The following is a 12,335-nucleotide window of genomic DNA, read 5'->3' as shown; positions in this document are numbered from 1 at the left end:
TATTGGAACTGTTTTCTCAACAAAAAAATTAATTTTTTAAAATAAGTCATATCCATCACATGAGTCATATCCATCACATATATGAATTTTGAAAAACCGCTTTTGTTAAGGGGATTTATTTCAAAACAAGTAAGGAAAGTAGTAAAGTCGCATCATTCGGACGAAAATATATATGGAAGCTATATCTAAATCTGAACCGACTTTTCCCAATTTAAATACGGTTTGTCCTTGGGCCATATAAGTGGCATATGCCAAATTTCATCCAATTCGGATTATAAATGCGACCTGTACTTTCTTTGCAATTTAACACCAACCGACGGACGAACGGACATGCATAAATCGACTCAAAAAGTGATTCTATGCATATTCTAAAAAGGAACTATGGGTCTATCGTCTCGTTTCCTTTTGTCTGTTACAAACATATGCACAAAGACATAATACCCTGTACCACACTGTGGTGAAGGAAATAAAAATTTCACTTTGTATATGCAATTTAGTCCTGTGATCAATAATGTTAACTGAACCGATCATAACTATTGGATATAATATTTACAACAGGGAATAACAATAATACATACACAGTGCAAATATTTCACAGCTAAATAAAGATAACATCACAAAGAGAATCCTATTTCCGATTTGAAATAATCACATTTCTAAAGCTTACATTGAAAACAAATCATTTGCAATCATTTCACTAAAGAATCCTATTACACACATTTGTTTTTTGGGAAATCCTTTACCTGTTCCACTTGTGAACCTGTCTGTGGCACTTTAAATCTCATCTTTGGCACTTCTAATCAGCTACACAACAATCGAAATATAAAATCCTTACATCCGTTTTCACATCTCATAACACTTTAGGAAGAAAAATAAATCCAACAGCACATAAATTCCCTTAAAAGAAAATATAATATACCAGGAAATGCATGAAATTGTGCACTTCCTTTTTAATGCATTTTCTCTTCCAATTGTCTTCTTATCCTGAACTAATGCTAAAGAAGTGTGACACAAAGAAATGACAACAAACAATGGAATACTTTTTTCATTGCCAATAATATAATAATAAAGCAAAAAGAAAGAGGATATCGGAAGAAGATTATAAATTTGATTACAATTGAATGATATACGAGTATCTGTGTGTTTTTGTTGTTGAATGTTAACAATGTTATTTGCAACCAACTTCCGTTTGAGTTTTTTAGAATTGAAATGTGGGAATAGGAAAGTAGTTTGGTGTCATATTAATCATATGAACACTTGTGCAGATTTCCAGGTAAACTGAAAAAAACTAAACGATAGAAAAAAATTATTTTTTAATAGAGATGCACTGCATGACAGCAGGTAAAGAGAGAAAGTCTTACAGAATTTTTAAAATATAATAGTCAAAAAATCATCCTCGATTTTATTGTTTCAGGAGTAACTAGGAGTAATATCAATATCAGTATAAAGTTTCAAAGCTCTTTCTCAAATAATGTGACAGACAGATATATCTTTATTAAGGAGAATCCCATTCTCGGTGTCAAAAAATTTAATTACACCATTTGTGCATATGTATGTAACAGGCAAAAGGAATCGAGATAGACCCATGGTTCCTTTTGAGAATATGCATAGAATCACTTTCTGAGTTGATGTATGCATATCCGTCTATCCGTTCAACCTTCTTTCTGTCGGTCCAACCGTCCATGTATTTTTGTGAACAAATTACAGGTCGCACTTATGATCCGATTTGGATGATATTCGGCACATGTCACTTATTTGGCCCAAGAACGAACCCAATTGAAATTGGAGAAAATCGGTTGAGATTTAGATATAGTTCCCATATATAGAGTCGTCCGATTTTATGTAAATGGAGAACCATACTGCCAATATTAGGTTCAGATTGATGTATGCGAAGTTTGGTTGAAATCAATTCAGATTTAGATATAGCTCCCATATATAGTTTCGTCCCATTTTATGTAAATGCTGCACCAAACTCCCAATATAGGACCGATTGAGACAACATTTTGCACACAGTACTGAATTAGGTCTAGATTGATATATGCAAAGTTTTGTTGAAATCGCTTCAGATTTAGCTCCCGAAGATCTTGGAAATCACGTTTAGATATAACTCCCGAAAATCGGTTCAGATTTAGATATAGCTCCCATATATATTTTCGTCCAATTATATGTAAATGGTTCAACAAAATACGTATCAAATTACGCAGATTCGCGACTACAATGATCTTATAATCGATTTTTAGAAATTCCTGTTTGCGTATTAAAGCTAGAAGTAAAGTTCAAAAAACACTCAAAATTGAGCTTCAAAATGTCAGCATCAATGAAAGGTAGATGCAGTTAAAATTTTTAAAAATGATACATAAGAGTCGTAATCCCCATTTTGTAGGCTTCTAGTTTTACTTTGACACGAAGACCATGAAATGAGTGTCACAAATCGATAGAGACGATAAAAAAATTGGTTCGCCTCAAACTGTTTTTACACATTTTTTTATACCCTTCACCACACTGTGGTACAGGGTATTATGTCTTTGTGCATATGATTGTGCATAACAGGCAAAAATAATCGAGATATACCTATGGTTCCTTTTGAGAATATGCATAGAATCACTTTCTGAGTCGATCTATGCATGTCCGTCTGTTGATGTTAAATTGTAAACAAAGTACATTTATAATCCGATTTGGCTGAAATTTGGTACAGCTCATTTATTTGGCCCAAGGACGAACCCTATTGAAAAAATCGGTTCAGATTTAGATATAGCTCCCATATATATTTTTGTCCGATTTACGGACCTTAGTCCCTGCAAATCATTCGATTTGCACGAATTTTTGCATAGCGTACTGAATTAAGCCTAGAATGATATGTGCTAAGTTTCGTGAAAATCGATTCAGATTTAGATATAGTTCCCATATATAGTTTCCACCCATTTTTGGTAAATGGTACACCAAAGTCCCTGCAAATCTCTCGATTTGAACGAATTTTGGCATAGCGTACTGAATTAAGTCTAGAATGATGTGTGCAAAGTTTCGCGAAAATCGGTTCAGATTTACATATAGCTCCCATATATAGTTTCGCCCAATTTCAGGTAAATGGTGCACTTAAGTCCTAAAAATCTTTCGATTTGCACGAATTTTGGCATAGCGTACTGAATTTAGTCTAAAATGATGTGCGCTAAGTTTCGTGTAAGTCTAGAAGACGTGTGCTAAGTTTTGTGAAAATCGGTTCAGATTTTGATATAGCTCCTATGTATGGTTTCACCCGATTTTTGGTAAATGGTGCACAAAAGTCCTTCAAAATCCTTCGATTTCCACGAATTTTGGCATAGCGTACTGAATTTATTCTAGAATGATGTGTGCTAAGTTTCGTGAAAATCGGTTCAGATTTAGATATAGCTCCATATACAGTTTCGCCCGATTTTTGGTAAATGGTGCACAAAAGTCCCTCAAAATCTTTCGATTTGCACGAATTTTGGCACAGCGTACTGAATTAAGTCTAGAAAGACGTGTGTTAAGTTCCGTGAAAATAGGTTCAGTTTTAGATATAGCTCCCATATATAGTTTCGCCCGATTTTTGGTAAATGGTACAACAAAGTCCCTGAAAATCTTTCAATTTGCAGGAATTTTGGCATAGCGTACTGAATTAAGTCCAGAAAGACGTGTACCAAGTTTTGTGAAACTCGGTTCAGATTTAGATATAGCTCCCATATATATTTTCGCCCGATTTAATGTAAGTGGACCATTTAAGTCCCTATATATCTTTCGATTTGCGCGAAATTTAGCAAAGTGTAATGAATTAGGTCTAGAAGGAGGTGTGTCAAGTTTACTGAAAATCGGTTCAGATGTAGATATATCTCCCATATATATTTTCGTCCGATTTAATGTAAATGGTCCACCATAGTCCCTATATATCTTTCGATTTGCACGAAATTTGGAACAGCGTACAAAATTAGGACTAGAATGATGTGTGTTAAGTTTCCTGAAAATCGGTTCAGATTTAGATATAGCTCCCATATATATTTTCGTCCGATTTAATGTAAATGGTCCACCACAGTCCCTACATATCTTTCTATTTGCACGAAATTTGGCACAGCGTAATGAATTAGGTCTGTGTGTTGAGATTCCCTAAAATCGGTTCAGATTTAGATATAGTTCCCACATATATATTCGTACGATTTAATATAAATGGTGCACCAAAGTCCCTATATATCTTCCGATTTGCACGAAATTTGGCAAAGCGTAATGAATTAGGTCTAGAATGATGTATGTTAAGTTTCCTGAAATCGGTTCAGATTTAGATATAGCTTCTATATCTGACGAAATGAAAAATATAGTAACGGTTGCAGAATGACATGTATATGGATCCAATTGCATTTTACTGGTCCTTTAAATATGCAACGTCTGTTAGGTTTCAACTGCTGAATATACCCAAAGTTGTGAAGGGTATCATATAGTCGGCCCCGTCCGACTTTACTGCTTTCCTTACTGGTTTACATTAAAGTAGACACAGCTTCCGCCCAAATAAAGTTTGGAGGTCAATGTCATGAACAATTTGCAATGACAGATCAATTAACCCAAAACTATTCATTTCTTTTCAAATACTTAAGTAATTCCCGAGTTATAAAGGGATGAACCTTGACTTCAGTTGTGTTAAAAAATTGGCAATATTGCCCATATATGCTTTATACCCTCCATACTATGGTGGAGGATATAAAAATTAAAATACTAAATTATAGGTAATTTGATTGAAAGACGTGCCCAATGGCCTCAAAATGTCGAATAATGGGGTGTACTGTTATATATACTATATGAGCTATCCTCAAAAGTAGCCCGATATTGAGAATTAAAAATACCAACTTTCCGCCACTTTTGTTAGAAATCGTACCTAAAACTATTCGATAGTTGGAATATCGTTATACCAAAGGCTACACCAGAACGTATACCATTTTCAATACCGAAAATTCGAGGTGTAAAAACAATGTGCGTGCAAAACGACAAACATCCATCTTAAATATTGCGATCTATATTGCGATGATTTCGACAGTCAGACGGGCGGAAATTCATAAATCGGCATTTTTTCCATGAGCAAACATTTCTCTTTTTTTCTTTGGGTACTGAACAATTTTACAACCTTTAAAATCACTTGAACAAGGAAAATACCAGAAAAAAATAGATCCACATTTCATGTTTATACCCTCCAATGTAACGTGGAGTGTTACTCGTTTTGAAAGTATAGTTGTACAGACATAGGTCCTACTCCAAGGATGTTTGACATGAACAATAGAATATATCGTTCCACTTTTTTGTATAGCAAAAATTCGATATTATTTTTGATCCTTTATTTTTGGCTAGTTTTTCAATAAAAATGGTTTCCTATTGAGCTCATGAGTACATTTTACTCAATAAGTGGCTATTATATTTTATAAACATACAAAGAACAAAAAAATTGTTTCGTTTCAGGTATAGGAATTTATTAATTTAATTTAAATATTTAAAAATTATTTTCACATTTAGATCACAATTAGTTTTGTATAGATCCTAATTGCATATCAATAACCTTTGGAATAAATGAAGTTTTAATATTCTACACCTGTATGTTCGAATGGTGTCATTACATTTCCTGTTTGGCAGTTCTTTTTTCGGTTATCCTTTTACACCTTACCGCCGACCCTTGATCAAATGACATTTCCTCAAAGTCATTAAAAATTCTAATTAATTTCCAAAGAAAATACATTTTTGTTGTTGTTGCTGTTAGTGTTGTTATCCTAATCCCCCACAAAACAAACGAAAACATAAAATTAGAAATACGCAAGTTAATAAGGAAATTTTAAACACGCTTACGTTGTACCTGTTTTAGAGCAATTCGTCAGTTATCGATGTTTAATGTCCATCCGACAATGCCGGTAAATGCCGCCGACACCTTATGTAGGAAGAATTTTTGATTAGTCGTTTGGTTGTCTGTCTGTCGTGCACAACTCATCGCTGTGTTGTGTGTTCGCGGTGGTTGGTGGCGACGTTGCTGCAATTCGGTCTCTGTGCTACGTTTAGGGCTGAACAACAACAGGAGCGCGAGGTCATTAGACATGGCTCGAGACAAAGGTGAAAATGTACGAAACAAATACGTCAAAACATGTACTTAGACACATGTCGGTGGCAACACCCCACAGAAAGCCGCACAGCTAGGAGACAGAAAACGAGAGAGAGCTAGAGTCAGAGGCAGCCAAAACACACGACAGAAACGCGAATGGCCCGTAGATCAGCAACAACAACACGAAACAGAACGGAAGAAAACCTGGTCAAAACCCGAACGAGACACAACCATAAAAGCGTCAACAACTAACTCTGTGAGGTGATGTCGAATATACAGTTACTTAATATGCGCCCTGGCACCCTCATCCATGTCTGCTAGGGCTGTTGTTGCTGATGAGGTTGATGTTGTGACTTATCGTAGACGAGGATTTTTGTTGTTGTCTGTAGAAGTTTTTTGGAGGAGTAGGTTGTAAAAAAAAAACAGACACGAATTTGTGATAAGACATGTTAGACTAGGCACGATCCTTGACGACATCACTCACCAATAACTCGTATCGTATTGACTAAAGATTTAAAGCTAAAGACGGCGGCACTTTAAGTCAAGAATACATTAATGACAATCGGCTGTAATTGAGAATAATAAGTTGTGGGCTGAAGTTGAATTTTGTATGGTTGATGAATGTCTGACCGAAAGTATAATCCCTTCGCCATAAACAAAAGTCTAGACGAAAGAGTCAATATAATTCAACATGTTCAGCTGGGCGGAACTTTGTGTCCTCTTCGTACTGTCTTCGCTTAAAACATGAGTCTAGACGAAACGGACAAAGTAATGTAACATTGTTTTTGCCACCATCTCAAGAAAAAATTATTTTTATATACGCACTTCGGGAATATAAAATCGTCGTTGACCGGAACGAAGTTTTTATATCATCTGTCATAACTTTGAAATTGAAAATACTGCAAATCGGTCGGGAGTCATAATGGGGAGTAGGTAAAATATAACCCAATATTTTAACATGTATGCTAGGAGGCTTTTTATCCCCTGGGAAAACAAATTACCAATAAAGTCTTAAAAAATCGTCAAAGCCTTTCGAAATATCCAAAAGGAGACTATATCATAACATTGATAATTTTCGACAAAGATTTTACCAACCAAGAGCCCGGTATGTAAAATTACAACATTCTAGAAAATGGACACAGAAAATAACAAATAAATGAGTACGGACCTTTATATGGGGGATATGTCAAAACATGGGCTTATATTGAACATTTTTGCGAGGAGGTATTTTATACTGTGAAAACCCTACATGCTATGTTATAGCCAAATAAATAAGAATCCAATCAATACATAGGCGGAAGCTATAGGCAAATTTAAATAATGTTGGAAATTATTTGGACGATCTCTTCGAAATTGAATGAATCTAGCCCTCGATAGGGGAATAATACTATAATTATGTCAGTTTGAATGCCGAACAAGACACATATTCCAGTGGCCATCTCAAAATACAAGTACTGAAATGTGTATTTGCCCATTGATCATGTGCAAGCTATGGACCATTTTCCCTACATTTTTTCTTTGGAAATTTATTTGAAAATTTTCTTCTCAACCGAATCATTGATATAACATTGTTCTTTTTTTATACCCTCCACCATTGTATGGATATTATATTAGTTTTGTTATCCCGTTTGTAACGCATCGACTTAACCGTCCGACTGTTGTCTAAATCGCCGTGATATAGATCGCCAACATTTTGCATAAATTCGTTTTTTGTCTGCAAGCAGGTCAAGTTCGAAGATGGGCTATATCGGCCCACGTTCAGGCATAGCTCCCATATAAGGGTACCACCCAATATTCGGTATTTTGAGGTTATTGAGCGTGTTTTTCAACCGAATTCGCTGAAATTTGGTACTTTGAGTTCTTATTGGGTAGCAAACCTCCCCACTAAAAATTATAAATATAGGTCAATTTTTTCGGATAGCCCCCATATAAAGGTACCCCAATTTTCCGTATTTTGGAGGTTTTGATCGCATTCTTCGCTCGAATTTGCTGTTATTAATAAATATAAATATAGGTCAATTTTTTGGATAGTCCCCAATTCAGGGTACCACCCAATTTTCGGTATTTTGAGATTCTTGAGGGCGTTTTCAACCGAATTCGCTGAAATTTAATATTTTTAATGTTCTTATTGGTTAGCAAATCTCCCCAAAAATATTATAAATATAGGTCAATTTTTTCGGATAGCCCCCATATTACGGTATCACCCAATTTTCAGAGAGCCAGATCCAAACTTGTACATGTACATCGAAATGAAAACTATTCTTTAATTACAAAATAAAACAAGTACCAAAAAACAACAACAACCATATTATGTCAATTAATGTTCTTATCATTTAAGTCTTCCAATACATATATGCAATGTTACATGTCTACAATATAAAAATCGCTGAAATTTCAAATCGAGAACGGGCGTTCCCTTAAAAGGTGGGGATCTTTAAATGTTTATGCGCTCATGTTGCAAATCTAGGTTTGAAAAAAATGCTGTTAAGAAGTATTTTATTCACAAATAACACGGAGGTGTCGAATACAGCCAGGTGGGGCTAGGAGGCTTCCACTTTAAAAATACCGAAATAACAAGGGTCTGATTTAATATGGGGGCTATGCCAGAACACCTACATCGATATATATTTTCAATCTTTCAGAACCCGGAATGTCAAATTATAATTTCATTATTTGGGAAAATTGTTTAAGGTATTCAAAATACCGAAAAATTGGATGGGACATATGTATATTCCATGTCCCATCCAATCCATATCGAAACATGGAGGCACATCGAAACCCCAGGAACCAAAAATGACAAATTACAATCTCTTCGGTGGCAAATGTGGCTAAAACCTTCAAAATATGGAATTATATCGAAAATATTCGGCAAAATACTAAATTTTTATATAAATACGGGTGAAACCATCATAATACCTTTATACCTCTCTTTTTTACCATGCCTGAACCTGGAATAAAAAATTAAAACCATTCCCGTACCAAATCTTCAAAATAAGATTCGCGCATATTGGAATTTTCCTTCAAAAATTTGTTCTATCATCCATGAAGCAGTAATGCCAAATTACAGTCCTACAGCCTTAAAATTGCCGAAAAGGGGTGGAACAGGGTATTATATCTTTGTCCATATATTTGTAACAGGCAAAAGGAATCGAATAGACACATGGTTCCTTTCGAGAATATGGATAGATTCACTTTCTAAGTCGATTTATGCATGTCCTTCGTCTGTATGTCTATGTTAAATTGTAATGAAGAACAGGTCGCATTTATGACCAAGGATGAACCGATATCGATTTAGATATAGCTACCATATATATTTTTTCGTCCGATTTAGGTACATGTTGCACCAAAATCCGAAAGCTTGTCCTATTGTAGGTGCCGAACGGCATTATATTATATTCCTTACTGGTTTTTATCTGCAAAGTATCTAGAAATGATGATACAGTTACAATGATTCGCCATGTCGAGATAATACTATGATTATGCTGAATGATGTATCTTGTACCAGCATATTGAGGTATCCATATGTTTGCAGTACAATAATAAAGTTATTTTTTTTACTGATTAAAATTATTTTATTACTTCAATTACCCCAAATCGTATACCACCCTCATAACACAGCGTTAACATCAAACTATTGCAACAACAAAAATAATTTGATCGTGCGCTTCAAGACAATTAGAAAGAAGAAAAAGTTAGTTAGGTGGTGGTAGGTAGGTGCACGGAAATACCACTGGACTTTAACATTCTTCATCACCACAAACAACAGGAGGCCATGCCGAGCCACGCCACATCAGCACCAACGAAAAAATAAACAGAAACGCCAAAGAAGAGGTGACAAACTCCCTGCCGAAATAATAGAAGTAGCCACAGTATAAAATATGCATACCCAGTGACCGGCAGGCGTCAGACTTGTGTTCATAGTCCGCAACTATTTAACGCTTCAGCAATTTTGTATGTAAAGTTATGTCTATTGTTGGATGGATGGTTGACTGGCTGGCTGGCGGTCACTCGCTTGTGCTTTCATATGTAAAACTATGAAAACATTCCATCATTTGTTACCCCTAATATGCATAATTTCAGAATAGTTAAGAAGTCCGGCAAACAGACAGTAACCACAAACAAAAACTGAAATGTTCAAAATAGCCATACGCTCGTGCCATACACCCGGCCGAAAATGAAAAAATTTTAAAACTTTTCATTTGAAAATGTGGGCTGATGGAATTTTCACTTTGCATTTGATGTCCTGTCGACCTGTCGGTTATATAGGGGCAGGTTAGTGACTGACTTCCACCCCGTTTTTTAATGTTTTGTGAGGTAATTTAAACAATGATCAAGTTATTTTTTGTTTTTGTACATGACCCAAATGAAGAGAATATGGCATGTGCTTAGAAGGTGGTGTATGGTCACTAGAGCGAGGAACAAGTGCCCACTTGAAATGCAATGGGGTGGCAAATGTTGTTGGTAGCCTGACACATGACTCCTACCCAAAATTTGGGGGGTGAAGATGAGCAATTTTAATTTTAAATTAGTTTTTTTTCAAATTTATTTTAACCTTATCAGGAAGGGAATATGCAAGGTGTATGTAATTGTGTTGGTGAGTTAAATTAAATTATTTTCAGGATAACATGTCGTCCTGCATTCCACAGGAGGAACATCTGCTGATAGTTTCGTTGCCATAGAAACTTTTGTGGTGTATTTTTTTATTTTTCAATAATATCACTCGTGCCTGAAAGGAAGAATGTATGTAAATGGTGCAATATATGCACGTTCCTTGAATAAAAATTTTTATTCGATCCTTATAAAAATATGTTAATTCCTTTCCTAATCCTTTCATACCAAAAATCAAAAAAGATGAGGATACTAATTGTAACCAGGAAAGCGACTTGAAAAAAGAATATTATATCCTCCCATCATATAGTGTTCAAAATTCAATTTTTTTGGTGTCCTGCAAGGTGCGTGCAAATTAAAATTTATTTACTAATATCTAAAATATGTATGTCCATTTTATCATAACTCGTTTCCATTTCACAAAAAATGCCAAAAATAAAATCACTCATCAACCTTTAAATTAATACTTTTATGTAGACCCGGTACCGATTCATCCCATTGGGCACGATATAAGTTACCTGCAATCGGCGCACCCAAATTATATTTTTCAGCAAATTTCCTTATTTTATAATTCATATGCGCCTTTCCATCGGAGGGATCAATGACTTTCTCGTCAAAATCAATTTTATTCGGTTGTTCATAGACCAAATAAACGTAGCGCATAATTCCAGCATTTTTTGGGGGAAAAGGTCCAATATATGTGCAATAGATTTCACCCTTATCCACTTGATTACCGGGAACGTTTAGCACCAGCCAATGAACTGATTCAGCCCATCGGGGATCCTTGGAATCGGGAGCATCAGGACAACCCATATAAACGGAATAATATTTATTGGGATCGGCGGAAGGCCAATCGATAATGGGAATTGACATCATATCGGCTGGTTTATATTCAACGCCATCTCCTACCAAGAGGCCATTGTCCATTTCTAACTGCATCTCAGGAAGAGATATAATTATTATAATGTAGTAAAATAATAAATATATTAGCATACCTTTAGTTTCTCCTTTGGTGCTTCATCAATCATATCGGGAACAATTTTGTAATCCTTGAAAAATGTCTCTAAATCCTTATCGGCTATGCTGTATGCCGCAAGCAATGCGACCAGTATTATACTGGTGAACATGTTTGCGATGTTTTGTCTGCCTTTCTGATGCTTTGAATTGTAATGTTGGGAATGTGGAGCATTTTATAGCCACATTGTGCATGCAACCAATTGGCTGTAATCGATGTTTGTTTTGTTAATATGCATTTTTATGTATTGTTTATTAAATTGTCGTATATTTGTTTATAATAGGTTAACAACTTATCGTGAATTGTAATAATTTATTTACAAATTGTAATAAAGTTGACATAAATAAATATTTATTTAACAAGTAAAAAAGTCTGTCGGTGTTGGCGATATATATAAACTTCAGCATATACTATGTTGTATACACATGTCTTGAATTTTATATGTTATTTTGGTTTATGGAGGTCTACAGAATCACTATCTGGTATCCAGATGGCATATGTCAGTCTCCAAAACCCGGAAATGTCAAATTATCTTTTGAAAAATAAGGCAAACATCCTCTTACTTACTTACTTAGCTTGTGACAGAAATTTCGTTCCATAAGCCGAGCATAAAAAAAATTTCCAGGAGCGTCG

At 35.1% G+C, this 12,335-nt stretch overlaps 1 protein-coding gene across 1 annotated transcript; it reads right to left on the bottom strand.

Moving 5' to 3' along the window:
- Positions 1 to 6,396: 6,396 nt before the first annotated feature.
- Positions 6,397 to 11,814, bottom strand: LOC133326944 (putative odorant-binding protein A5). Its single transcript, XM_061535556.1, has 3 exons — positions 11,683 to 11,814; positions 11,141 to 11,620; positions 6,397 to 6,462 (listed from the first exon to the last, which is right to left on the bottom strand). Exons 1-3 carry the CDS (start codon positions 11,812 to 11,814, stop codon positions 6,397 to 6,399), a joined length of 678 nt encoding a protein of 225 aa, XP_061391540.1.
- Between the last annotated feature and the right edge of the window lie 521 nt (positions 11,815 to 12,335).

Source organism: Musca vetustissima, unplaced genomic scaffold (genome assembly GCF_032173495.1).
Source record: "Musca vetustissima isolate MV318-11 ecotype Yass unplaced genomic scaffold, APGP_CSIRO_Mvet_v1 utg25963, whole genome shotgun sequence".
Taxonomy (NCBI): Eukaryota; Metazoa; Arthropoda; class Insecta; order Diptera; family Muscidae; genus Musca; species Musca vetustissima.
The sequence above is the reverse complement of the archived record's forward strand: the minus strand, read 5'-3'. Positions and strand labels throughout refer to the sequence as shown.

Bases quoted from the DNA above. Each gene is read 5' to 3' on its own strand.
- LOC133326944 (XM_061535556.1), bottom strand. From the start codon at position 11,814: ATGTTCACCAGTATAATACTGGTCGCATTGCTTGCGGCATACAGCATA. The intron at 11,621-11,682 runs GTATGCTAATAT...CCTGAGATGCAG, and splicing joins CACCAAAGGAGAAACTAAAG to TTAGAAATGGACAATGGCCT. The intron at 6,463-11,140 runs GTTGATGAGTGA...AAACTTCTACAG, and splicing joins ATAAAAGTATTAATTTAAAG to ACAACAACAAAAATCCTCGT.